This window comes from Coffea eugenioides, chromosome 4, assembly GCF_003713205.1.
Source record: "Coffea eugenioides isolate CCC68of chromosome 4, Ceug_1.0, whole genome shotgun sequence".
NCBI lineage: Eukaryota > Viridiplantae > Streptophyta > Magnoliopsida > Gentianales > Rubiaceae > Coffea > Coffea eugenioides.
This window is the reverse complement of record NC_040038.1, coordinates 106,445-119,723: the sequence shown is the minus strand read 5'-3', so window position 1 is coordinate 119,723 and position 13,279 is coordinate 106,445. Positions and strand designations below refer to the sequence as shown.

General features: G+C 40.9%; 2 protein-coding genes across 2 annotated transcripts; both read right to left on the bottom strand.

Annotated features, from left to right (window-relative positions):
* Positions 1 to 334: 334 nt before the first annotated feature.
* On the bottom strand, positions 335 to 2,957 carry LOC113767817 (pollen receptor-like kinase 1). The gene is made up of 3 exons (XM_027312020.1): positions 2,201 to 2,957; positions 1,292 to 2,065; positions 335 to 1,157 (listed from the first exon to the last, which is right to left on the bottom strand). Exons 1-3 carry the CDS (start codon positions 2,955 to 2,957, stop codon positions 520 to 522), a joined length of 2,169 nt encoding a protein of 722 aa, XP_027167821.1. The 3' UTR covers positions 335 to 519.
* A 1,553-nt stretch (positions 2,958 to 4,510) lies between these two features.
* LOC113767752 (histidine--tRNA ligase, cytoplasmic) lies at positions 4,511 to 12,342 on the bottom strand. The gene is made up of 7 exons (XM_027311931.1): positions 10,835 to 12,342; positions 9,592 to 9,771; positions 7,988 to 8,245; positions 7,651 to 7,785; positions 6,234 to 6,515; positions 5,365 to 5,505; positions 4,511 to 5,066 (listed from the first exon to the last, which is right to left on the bottom strand). The coding sequence occupies exons 1-7, from the start codon at positions 12,179 to 12,181 to the stop codon at positions 4,767 to 4,769; spliced, it is 2,643 nt and encodes an 880-aa protein (XP_027167732.1). The 5' UTR covers positions 12,182 to 12,342; the 3' UTR covers positions 4,511 to 4,766.
* Between the last annotated feature and the right edge of the window lie 937 nt (positions 12,343 to 13,279).

Genomic DNA, 13,279 nt, shown 5'->3' with positions numbered 1-13,279 from the left:
AGCTAATAGTACAGATAGTTAAATGGGTAGAATTGAATTTTGAGGCTTTTGATTTCATACCTGCAAACTTTTGAGGGAAGAGTGAAACTGAAACTGATGATGGTCATTAAGTTTTCATAAGTTGCAAAACATAGGATATGAATGCGGAGATTCATTAAACTGATGGATCAGTCCAGAGTACGTCCAATGTACGAATGAATAATTACCAAGAATCTGGAAGTGAGGGGAAACCAAAAAAAAAAGAAATTCAAAGAAGCCGCAATTGTGAAAGACCAATTCTAATCAAGTCAACAACGTACTGATGCTATGTAGTAGTATGTACCAAAGAAAAAGATGAAAAACCTAGAAAAGAGAGCCAAAACAAATCAATTGCAACGAGCTGAATTTTTAATTCCCTAGCTAGAAAAAAAAAAAATATATGGAGTACTATCGTGTTTGGAATTTTGTTTATTAGTCGAGGAATATTAAGTCAAAAGTACGTCTCGCAAGAGCAGATACCATTTTGGTACCAGCCTCAATTCATCCATCAAATTCCATCCCATCCCTCTCCTTAACATCTTCAATCTTTTCAACAGCCTCCTTCAAATCCCACCTGGTTTCCGCGTCCTCTTCGCAACAACCAACTCCGATCCTTAAAAGCTTCCACATCTCTCCTGCACTGTTGTCGGTGTCACCCATTTCTCTGTCGAAGTAGGCTTGATGACCAGCTTCCTGCTGATGATCTTCGGCTGCCTTTATAGAATTTATCCATCCCGCTACTTCGGATGATTTATAAGAATAGGAGGAGGATGATACTCCCGTGCCTTGAGCGATGTAGTTTGCGGGAAAGTTGCTGGTGAGGATCTCTAAAATCAGAACTCCAAGATTCCAAACGTCCGTTTTCCTGGTGGTGCGGCCGTGTTGTACGTATTCTGGAGATTTGTAGGCCACTAGTAGGTGTTGAACTTGCTCAGGGTTAACCACCGGCACTAGAGCGTAGTCCATCAAGAGGGGCTGGAAGGTCTTATCCAACACCACGTTGGAAGACTTCAGGTGACCATGAGCTAAGCTCACGCTAGGAAGCTCATGGTGAAGATAAGCCAATCCTCTTGCGACTCCTTTCACAATTTTCAACCGAGTTGGCCAGTCGAGAGCTGGCTGCTCCGCAGAATGGTTACCTGATGATGACCAACGCGGAAAAAAAATCCATAATATAATGGAGTACTACAGTGTATTATTTAACATGCATTACAAGTAGTTAGCTAGCAATTACCAAAAAATTAATGGATGAGTACTATTGATCCGCACGTACCGTGAAGATGACTGGCCAAGTTGCCATTTTGCATGTAATCAAACACCAACAGCTTCTCCTCTTTTCTGTAGTAATATGCCACAAGGGGCAACAAATTAGGGTGGACGAGTCTCCCCAGCCTTCTCATGTGCTCGTGAAAATCTTCTTTCCCGACGTTGCTCATTTGCTTAAATCGTTTCACAACAACCGCTTGCCCATCCATAAGTACAGCCTTGTATGAAGATCCGAAGTTGCCGCTCCCTAAAACTTCCGCGGACGCTCTCAGCAGGTCCTGCAAATCGAATTTTTGCCGGTCCTCTCTCACAAATGACAGCTTGCTTGCCTCGGCCTTTGCCTTTCTCGAAGTGACGGCATTACCGCCAACGCTGGCCATCTGATTATCAGCAGCGCCTGCCGCCGCAGCAGTCTGTTTATTATAGGGTTCCGGCGCTCCCGCCTGCGTCATGCCCTTACTGCCGCCATTACTACCATTACTTTTGCTATGTTTTTCTGATGATGACGGCGATGTTACCGCTTTCCCAAGCCTCGGCGTCTCTTTCTTACTACGTCTATATATGGCGAGAAGCACCGCAATACCAACCAAGGCCACCAAAATGGCCAGGGCAACAATAACGGTTCTGGAAACCGACGAAGCTTTCTCGCCGGTTACCTGAGGAGGGGCAGGATCGGCGCTATCTGCAGATGGTGCCGAAGTTGGAGAAGGTTTCCGGTCGGGGAGAGGAGAGGGAGAATTGCATGATATCGCTAGAGGTGGTCCGCACACACCCTTGTTTCCTGCACAATTAAATCCAATATTTCCGTCTTAATTTTCGCATATAGATACAACTGCAAAATTTGCACCAGTGGGCTCTAGGAAATGCATGTGTACACACACAGCAACATGGATAGAACAGAATAGATAGTACGTACCTGCGAAGGAGCTTGGATCCATTTTGGCTAGACTAGATGGTATCGAACCCTGGAGTTGGTTGTTAGACACGTTAAGCGCCTTGATGCCTGGCTTGAGATCTGGAATGGGCCCTGTAAATTGGTTGTTCTCCAGCCTCAGTTCTAAAAGCCTAGGGGTGGCCAGCGTCGCGGGAATATTGCCCGTAAACCTGTTATTTGCCAGATAAACTTTCTTCAAAGAAGCCATGCCATTGAAAGCATCCGGGGGGATCTGTCCAGAGAAATGGTTGTTGGACAAGAAGAGCGACTTGAGGGCGCCGAGTTTCTTCCATTCGGGCATCGGACCCTCAAAGCTGTTGTTCATCAAACTGATGGTGCGTAAGGAACGCAAGGGAACCAGCGCATCCACGTCGATCTGTCCCGTAAGCCTGAGGTTTTCGAGCTGCAGACCCCAAACGACGCCGTTAGAGCAGAGCACGCCCCGCCACGTTGCGTAGTTCCCTGCACACGGGGAAGGAGCGACGGAGGGATGCCAGGTGTCAAAAACGTTGACGTAAGCCAATGAGCTTTTGAATCTCAGCAGGGCTTGCGTCGTGGTGGTGGTGGTGGTGGTGTCTACAGGAGGAGCACCGGACGCCAATAGCACCCATGATGATGATGATGATGATGATGAGAAGATCAACAGCATCAATGCAATGACACCGGTGGTGCCAACATTAAGTTTGGTACCATGACGGGGGGCTGGTGCTGGTGGGCCTCTACAGGCGCCCATCAGCATTCTTTAAAGTTGACAATCCACGACGAAATAAGTAATGATCCTACAATGATATCTTATAGTATTTTGTGCCGATATGATTGCCAACAGTAGGCGGCTGCAGAGGGAGGAATCGCCTTCCTGGGATGCCTTTTGATGATCAGAGCATATATATGAATGGCTCTCTCTCTCTCTGTCTCTTATTCCTACTTAACTAATTCTAACTTCTCCTCTTTCTTTTCTTTTTTTTTTCGTAAAACAATAATATATTTTTCTTTTCCCTCGTCTTTGCTCTCTCTCTCTCTCTCCCTGTTTTTTTTTTTTTTTTTTTTTTTTTCCCTTAATTTTTGGGTGTGGAGAAGAGGAGAAAGTGGGGAAAGAGAGAGAAGTTTGCAAAGGGCTGAGGATGGCTAGAAAGTTAAAAGAGTGTTTTTGCCTAGAATAGAATACTCCTAGTGTCCCTCCCTCAAAAAAAGAAAAAAAAAAAGAATACTCCTAGTGTAAAACTAAAAAATAAAAATAGAGCATTTGGGGTGGCTGAATTGGGTCCCGGTTCGTAGGAGGCTGTGAATTCTCTCACTCAGGAGGAGGTTCTGAATTTTTCTGGGTTCTCCCCAGCCCATCTGTTTGTTGCCCGTATGAATGGGTTCAATGCGAGGTTGCTAGCAAAACAAGTCCCTCCCATTCTCCACCTTCCCAATATTTCCTGAATGCACGTCCGAGATATTTTAGGCAAGCCTTTAATTTTGAAACTCAGAAAGACCAAAAAAAAAAAAAAAAGTATATTATCTACTGAATCAAGTGATAGATTCGAAATTGAGCTTAAAATCCTAATTGACTAACCAAAACACAGAGCTTATTACCTTTCACACCCGTCTGATTTGACTTGATGCCTCAGAGTCGTTTTCCATTCCAACTTCTTTGCAATTACATGATGTTGTTTTCTGAATGAAAGTGATCGGAGTATTTCAATGAAAATTTGACGTGTAATCAAGCCAATAAAATGTCTAGATATTTCATGGTGAAAAATAACCTTACTCATCATTAAGAATTTCTGCTGAGATTCTGAAATTTAGAAATTTTTTGTTCAAATCCTTCTTTCTTGTCTTGTCGCCGCTGCTTCTTAAATCTCACCCCTTTACTATGAGCCAAAAAAAAAAAAAATTTTTGTTTTTCAAAATGCAATTATTTCTATACAAAAAAAATAACTTGAAAAATGTATAAATTAGTCATAAAAAGTAAAGCGTGTAAATAGATAGGATGTGCCTTAACCTTGATTGGTCTCAGCCTATAAACTCAAAAGTTCAATATCTAGTTGACTGACTTGGGCTCATTGAAAACCAACCCTACTTTCGGTCGGGTCAGCTAGCCTGGAATTTCAACTTACTGCGGAGGAGCCTTTCAATTGTCACTGCTCCTATCATCTTCAGAGTCTGCGTAATTTCGTATTACTGCCACTCTTCTTCACAATTAAACATCTCTTCTCATGCTTCACAGTTTGAAGAAAACACAAGTTTCACACACACACACACACACAATGAGACAACTAATGGTGAATTTAAAGGCAACTTGCAAACTGAACAAGGCTGGCTTTATTTCTCTGTCTCTCTTTGAATACAAAAGCTACACATGCCGATTTTCAGCCGTAAAAGAATGAACCGCCGAGCAATGTAAGCAATCACCACCACAAACTCAATAGGCCCGAAAGATCCAAGGAAAAAAAAAACGGATCCCTTCCTTCTCAATAATCAGCATTTGCTTCACAATCATCAACCCAATGTAACAAAACCTAGCATTTGCTTCCCAATTAATCAGAATCTGCAATTTTACAATTTATTTATTTAGCCGCATGCAGACCTCCTCCACAAGCCTACTTCGAGGTATATCATAGTCCTTAGTGGCCACGACATCTTTTAATTTAACTACACCTTGACTAAGTTCATTTTCTCCAACAATTAGCATCCAAGGGATCCTCGAATCTCTGGCACGTCCGATGTGTTTCATCAGTCTTTTATCCAACATGTACTCAGCTTTTACTTTGGCATCCCAAAGTTCGCTTGCCAGTTCAGCACCCAAAGACAGGTCATCGCCCAAAATGCTCACTAGGACTTCAGTTTCAGTAGCCCGCATCGTCTGCAAGGATAATATTAGAAGAAAATCAGTGATGACAGCTTTGACCTCAATATTCAACTTCAGAATTACGTGGACTTGTTCTTGCACGATCGTAGCCACTAGATTATTTCACCACACACTTACTTTTGGCAAAAAACTACTGCAGAACATAATAATGGGTAGAAGAAAGGATTGTGACCGTTGAGAAACATATATTTTCAGAACTTCTACTAGGAAAGAGACTGCAGAGCAAGCACTTCAATTCAACAATTGTCTTCAAATAATTAATAAACAGGCTACTACACTAAATTCTACTTACCTCGTTTCTATCTTTCTGAAGCTGTTCCATTATCACAAATACTCGCTCTATTCCTAGACTGATGCCAACTGCAGGGACCTGCTTTGTGCCAAACATTCCTACAAGGTTGTCATAACGTCCCCCAGCAGCAATTGAACCAACCTGCAAATTTTATTTTTGAGGGTGAAATTACTTATAAATAGCAATCAACTACACACTGCCTTGCAAACTTGAAATGAAGCCAACCCTAGGTGGGGAGAATTATGTCCTTTAACACCTGTACCCTCTACTATCTTGTGATCAAATTTAAGCCACTTGGAAGGCAATAACTCTAGAGAGAGTTGACAAAACACACTACCTGGCCTGTCAAACAGGTTCATGCTGAGCATTGCTGCTATGGAGCAGGACGCTAAACAAATTGTAATCATATAGAACAAAATCCAACACTACATACAACTGGAGGAGGAAATGCAGAACTGAATTTTTTTTTTTTTGCAAACAATAAAGAACACGACAAGTGCTTGAAGAGCAATGATCATTTAGGGCAAGATAAGAATACAACCTTTTGCCAGCTACATGAGGTGTTTTAAGCATGAAAGCATTTGACAGGATTTTTATATGAAGGGTCATGTCTCAAAATTGACAAGAAAATGTGTAATAATTTTGACCAACATGCATACAAGAGCTAAAAGTAATTATATTAAATTATTTCCTTTCAATTATTCAATTTTACAGGAGATAAAAAACATAAGCAAAACAACACTGATAAAATGGAAGTAGTAACAATTGACAAATAATGGACATTTTAAGGAAAGTCATAACCAACATAAAAATATAAAAAACAGATATCTGAGAAATACAGTTCAAGATCTTTTAAAATAAAAATCTACCTGTGTAGACCCTTTAAAAACAGCTTCAAATATGACTCCAGTATAGTAATCAAGGCCTCTTGCAAGACTCAAGTCAAAAACCACTTTGCTGTCGCATTTAGCTTTTCCTAAAGCTTTGAATAAGATCTCCAATTCGTTCAATGCAAGGTGGGATTCAATGTTCTCCAAGAACTCACTGCCCTTGCGTTTCAACTTACATAACAGTTCCATGGGGGGTCCCCGTTCTTTAACAAATGTGCCAATTGCATCTGCAACCTCTTCAGTTAAACCCTTCTCATTCACCTGAATCATCACACTCAAAACAATAAAAACTTCGAAGGCCAATTTTTCAGAAAATGGAAAAAGTCAATAACACAATTGTCCATTTTAAAAAGGAAAAATCAACACAAAAAAAAGAGCGATAGACGCTGAAGCTTCCTTCACATAACAGACCAGCATTTTTAGTATCTCTTCGTTATAAGAATGGTTTGCAGTTTTGAATTGCCCCCATCTGAATCCCATAAATCACCAAGGTTCTGATCAATGACAAAAGTTTAGAACATTAATCAAACATATTTCTGTCCTTTTTTACTTTCAAGAAACAGCTGCAATCATTCTATTACAGATTTTGAGTTCACCATTTCATGGATGTCTCAAATCAAGTCACTTTAAAGTCTAGAAACCCAACATTTTCCTAGACTGAAAATTAAAGGCCATTTGATGATCATACAGAATTATAGGTAAACGAACAACCCTACACCAAATATAGTAGTTCTACAACTATAGCACAAGTGGAAGATGGCAGCCAACAAAAAGTCGGGGGGGGGGGTGAGGGCTGGGGGGAGGGAAATTGATGCTTAGGTACATGCAGGAGAACTAACTGCACTTCAAACAGCAGTCCATCTTTTACTACTGTCAAACACAATAAAAAGCTCTGGACTAGTATTTCAAGGCTTCAAATATCTGAGTGTTCCAGAAACATGGACATTTATAAGACATGACAAACGTAAACATAGTCATATATCACAGCTATGATCACTCATTACAGCTTTTGAGTTCACCGTTTCATGGGTGTCTCAAATCAAAGTCACTTTAAAGTCAGAAACCTGACATTTACCATTCACAGCTTTTGAGTTCACCGTTTCACAGATGTCCCAAATCAAGTCCTTATAGTCAGGATTACATACGCTGAAAATTAAAGGTCCTTGATGCTTTAAAAAACCGACTTAAAAGGCAAATAACTAATCAGATTAGAAAACTAATTAATTAGAAAAAAATGTTTCAGGACAAGGACAACTAGAGGGCTGTCTACTCTGAAAAATAATTGGAAAATTAGCTGACTTAAATTTGAACTAAAATTACAGTTACTAGTAAGAGTGGATAAAGTAGTATAACAGAACATAAACACCACAAGTAAACAGTAGATGCAGGGCCATACCATTTCTCTCTTTATCTGCTCAAAAGATTGTTTGTCTAGTTTGTCGATGCTAGAACAAATAGTTCTAAATTTTTCCTGTGGCACCCCACATATGGCCATCATACCATCTAGTAACTTTCGATGATTCAATTTCACCTAGAAAAAGTTAGATGCATCAAAAAAATTTACCAGCCACATGATATCTTTAAAAAAAATAAAAATAAAAGCACTTTAGGAAACTGCAATATTCTGCTGGGATTTAAGGTAACAAAAGACTAATGAGCAGGGCGGGGAACAAAAACAATGTCAACCTCATAATGCCCAATAACACACTTGATTAAATTTCTCAATAAATTACCTCATAATCCCCAATATCAAGCTCATTTAGCAATTCAGTCAGTATCTTGATGACCTCAAAATCTGGCCCCATTTTTTCAAATTGACCAGCAATATCAAAATCGCATTGATAAAATTCACGAAATCTTCCCTTAGATGGATTATCCCTCCTGTACACCTTTGCTATCTGATACCTTTTGAAAGATGTAAGACCATTCATAGCCACATATCTGGCAAATGGGACAGTCAGGTCATAACGGAGCGAGCAAAGTTCTCCACCCTGCGCAGAAACACATGATATTTAGTACTAGAAAGGAAACCCACAATAATGGTTGTGTTATATTAAAGCAACATATAACTCGTATTCATTTTGACTAAAATTTAATTGAAATCAGAACAAAGAGAATCATAATTCTTCCGCACCTACAAGCAAAATCCAACCATCAAACAAAGAACAAACTGAAAACTTTCAGATATCAATTACTACAACAGTTCTTTGTTTGAAGTTATATGTATGTCAATTGTTTACATAGTCAAACTGGACTCAAGCTTTTGTTTCAATTTTAATCCAATCATGCAGTAAACATGCTGAATGGAAATTAATCATTCCATATAAGTTACAATCACAATAAGGACCTAAACCATCATGTCATGTACATTTCCCCATAAAGAAAGTCAACAGAACTACTGCTATATCTGTATTAGATAATGAAACTCCTTTAAATGGTATTGATACAAGATAGCAAATCCATCATCAAGATGACACAGAAAAAGGAACTTAAGTTTGGGAATTTCGTTTAGAAGTAATTTATGAGTCTAGATTGTGGTTCATTTCCTTATTTCATGTTCGTATTCCATGTTTCCTTATTTTATGTCTGCTTGTCAGGGATCAGTTGCGGCTGCAAATTCAACAGTCAACCACAGGAGGAAGTTCCAGGATCAGCCACTATACAGTAGCAGCTTTACAGGACCACCTAGGCCATCAATGTGTCAATAAAGGTCACCTAGTTGGTAGAGATTTACCAATACATGTATTAGCTTGTATTCATAAAAGTCCTCGGAAAAATTTCTTCTTACCTTTTGGTTCGGTCTGAAGATTTCTTCTTCTCTTCTCCTATTACTCCATTAGTTTCTCATCTTTCCTACTTGTTCATACACTGTCCCTGGCTGCAATCAAAAGCTATCTACACTCTCAATAACACCATTTTATCCAGATCTTAAACTATTCTGAAGAAGCTCATGATCGACCTCAACCCCTCATAAAGATATTTCAAGCCTTTACAGTTTTATTTGTCTTCAAAAAGTAGGAGTTGAGGTGAAGAAATAAGTCCCTCCATCACTAACAGGCACATGTAAGGAATATCTATGAGTATAGTCTTTTGTGCATGCCTAAAACAACTCATTCCAACCCATCTTAGATCAATGGAGAGCCTAAAACAACCCAAAACCAACCCAACCTGGATCAGCAAGACAAAAATTTTGCCAATCACATTATCCATACAAACCCCATTAGTAAGATGCAACCAATGGAAAAAGAAAAATGAAATAGCAGAATCACACAAAACAATAATCATCATCTGAAGAAATTTTCCTCAAAATGAGCACAGAAAATTAATCATAACACACCTGATCAGCAAGGTCATAAATCAACTTTGAGTCTTCGCCATACTTTCCCATAAGAGTCTCTCTCAATTCGAAGGCCGGTGTATCAAGAGCTGTGGCTCCATGCCTCTTAAATACGTCAACAATAATTGAGAAGGCTTTCTCCCTTACAGTCATCTGTTCTTTTGCAAAATCTCTCGTTCCCTGTTACAAAACCTCCAACCTTAGGCATAATATTTCATTATTTTTTTTAAGAAAAAATTATTATTCAACGAATGAGAAAGTCTTATCAGGGAAAGGAAAGCGCAGATGCAACATAACATACAGCATTATCAAAGAGTTGAAACAAGGATACGTATGCCATAACACATCAAATAATGAACCTCACTGCAAAAAAAGAGGAGTCATAAAGGAGCATTCCAAGATGAGATATGTACCCACCACAGCATACCAAAGAAAACATTAAGACTAAAACAAGACCACATGGATTCTATTATTTCCAGCTTTGCCTAATTTCACAAAGCAAAAACCAGAAGACCTCAAACTCCCTCTTTAAGTTTAAGATCTACCTGTTAGGTACCTGGTTTATTAGCACGATACCAAAAAAATCTCAAGAGACCATGTCTATGTGCCACTATTGTGTTTAAGATCCACCAAAAGGACCATTTCTAGAGCAATCTAAACATATTAGATGGCACCAAAACCTTGAAAGCCATGTAACTATTAGATCTTAACACAATCTTAATATGAAATCCTAGCCTATATCAAAACAAAAGGGAAACAGAGGACAAAGATAACTCAGAACCAGCAGTTTATAAATCATTCCAACTGCCAGAAGAGAAGTGGTAAATTCATTGACAATAGTCTAGCAGCGCATGGAAGAATATCCACATAATTGGCACATCATCCGTACCCAAAACCACAGAAATTAGCAGGAAAGAGTAAGATGCAGATGGAATAACCTCCAACGAATAGTTGCTTAAAAACATTTGTCAGGCCTTATTAAAATATTAAAAATATAAATGCCCAGATGCCTCAGAATGGATTGGGTCGTTTATTAAGCATGAATGATAAGTTTCTCCATATTGTTCACACAAGTTGGCAAGCTTACAGATGTTCTGAACAAGGACGCATATTGTTAACCAAGTATAACGAGAATTCCTAGCTCCTACATTGCCTATGAGATTTGGAACATTTTTAGGGAATTAAAAAAAAAAAAAAGAGCTACAGAAGGAAGGTGAATATGAAGGGATAATTAAATAAATACCTTGGGGAGCTTGGGGAGCCTTCGACTTTCATTGCTCGCCACGATATCTTTCAGTTTTTCCAGTAAAATCTCAAATCTAGAGTTACGGGGGTCCAAAAAAAAGAGAAAATCTTGAGCCCATTTCTCAAATAAAGTAGAAGCTGAGATGGAATTGGTTTCATTGGCCGCCCCATCCCCACTTAGCAAGCTTTCCTTGATGAACTGCATCAAGGCTGAGGATCCTTTCCCCAAAACTTTTTTTCTCCTTTCACCCTTTTTCTTATCAGCACCAGTAGGAGCACTAAGAGGTGGATTTTTGCTCTCGGTAACTGCTGCAATTATGCCACCGCCTTCCAGGGACACAAACGCTACAGTGGCCTCCCAACAAACAGTCTTCCTGACAGCCTCCAACAAGCAATAAATCTGGTGCACAGACCTAATGTAATCCTTGTCGATTAGGGCCGCCTGAGAATAAGAGAGGAGTTGTTTAATGGAATCAATTTTGCTGGAGGACCTCTGAGCTCCCAAAATGGAGCGTAATTCGTCAGAGGGAAGCGAATCAAGGAGAAGCTTGGCTCGGGAGGAGCTGGTATCAGCTAAATTGTAAAGAGCCAGAGCCAGAGATGACAGAGCGGTAGACATGGCTTCGGCACTGCCAGCTCTGAAAGCTGCACAGCTCAACTGGACACGTGTCCTATAGTGCAGAAGTCGGCATACTTCCCTAAAATTGCCATAGACAGCAGGTATCCTGGAGATGGCCGGGGTAGCAGAAGTAGGGTTTTTGCTGTTGACGACCAATTTGGAACCACTGAAAAAGACCTTGAAGTCGGAGGCGACAGCGACGTCATCCTTAGCGAAGGAGCCATCCCCAGAGTCAGTAAGATTGAAACAGGAAAGGTCGGCCCTGAGGGCCTCACAGGAGAGGGCAGCGACAGCATCAGCAACGGGGCCAAGAGCAGAAGAGCCGTGGTCCAAAAGAGCGGAGATGCCATCGAGAGCGGCAAGGGAGTAGTAGTCAACATCGTTTTGCTGGGGGACGCCACCATCTTGAAACTTGTAGGAGCGTGGGCCAGACTCATCTAGGTTGAGGAAGACATCATAAAGCTGGGTGATAGCGAAGGCGGAGGAGGAGGAGAGGCAAAGGAGGTTATTCAAAAGGACGAGGACGGAGGCTCGGGTCTCTTCAATCGTTAAATCATCGGGAATGGAAAACGAGACCTCGGGTCCGGCGGACGACGATAGCTTGGAGATGGCGGAGGAGTCCAAAGCTAGTCGAGCGAGGCCGTTGGCCAACTCGAAAACGGAGGACGACGAGAGCCATTCCCCACCTAAGCGCACAACGCGAGACAAGAAGGACTCTGCCGCCATGTTTCCGGAAATCTCTCCCAGCAGGTTGCCGCCGGGAGGATCGGTAGGAAGAGGACTCGGGGTTTTTAAATTCTAGGGTTGCGGCGAATGAAATTACAGGGTGTGTTTGGTTCTATGGACTGGGGTTTGGAGGTCGGGTAACCCAGCATACGGCCAATTAGTTTGGTATCGGAGACGGGTAACCGGGTACAAAATGTTTGAAATGTTTTTTTTTTTCGGAAAATTTGTCAAATTGGTCCCTAACATTTACCAAAAACACTTTTTTAGTCCTTAACATATAAAATCAACCAAAATGATCCTTCACATTTAAATTATGAGCCAATTTGGTCATATTGCTCATTTTTGCTCATTTCTCCTGCTAAAAATAGCACGCCCCCCTCATGTGGTCATATGTTTAGGGGCAAAATCGGAAAACACATTTCATTACCGGTCGAAAGAAGCCATCTTTTCTTCATCTAATCACCTCACTAACCCATGAAATTGAAGAGGGAAAATACAGTAGCAAGAAATTGGGAAGAAGAAGCTGACGTTTGAAGAGTAAAATTGATCCAAACGAGTGATGTCTTTGTGGAAAGGAACCCATCATTGTGACTTCTTGGAAACCTGCAATCAGATACTTACAAAATAGTTGTAATACTTGGGGAGGGGGGGAGGGTGAGGCATCTGATTTTTTGTTGGTTGGGGGAAGGGGAAGAAGAGATAGAGAGAGGTAGTTACTCTTGGCGCTGGAGGGATTTGAGGATGGAAGCTTTGGAAGACTCGATCTCCCATCCATGTATCCGAAGTCCAACCCGCTCGTCCGGCAGCAACTCCGCTCCGGCTTCTTTCAATTCTTTCTGGTCTGCCTCCCACTCCATGCCCCCTACCTCACAAAACAAGCACCGTCACGATTTATGTCCAATCCTGTTCCAGATTCTGCAACCCCCCTTCTGCTGGGCTGGCGACTGGAGCTGGTTTTCTACTTCCACAGGGATGGTTTCCGAACGGCGATGGATTCCAGCTACCGCTTTTTGTGAAAGGTCAGAATCGTCATTGCATCTTGTTTGTGTCTGTGTGTGTGTGTGTGTACATGCCCTCTTAATTTTCTTCACATTTTCT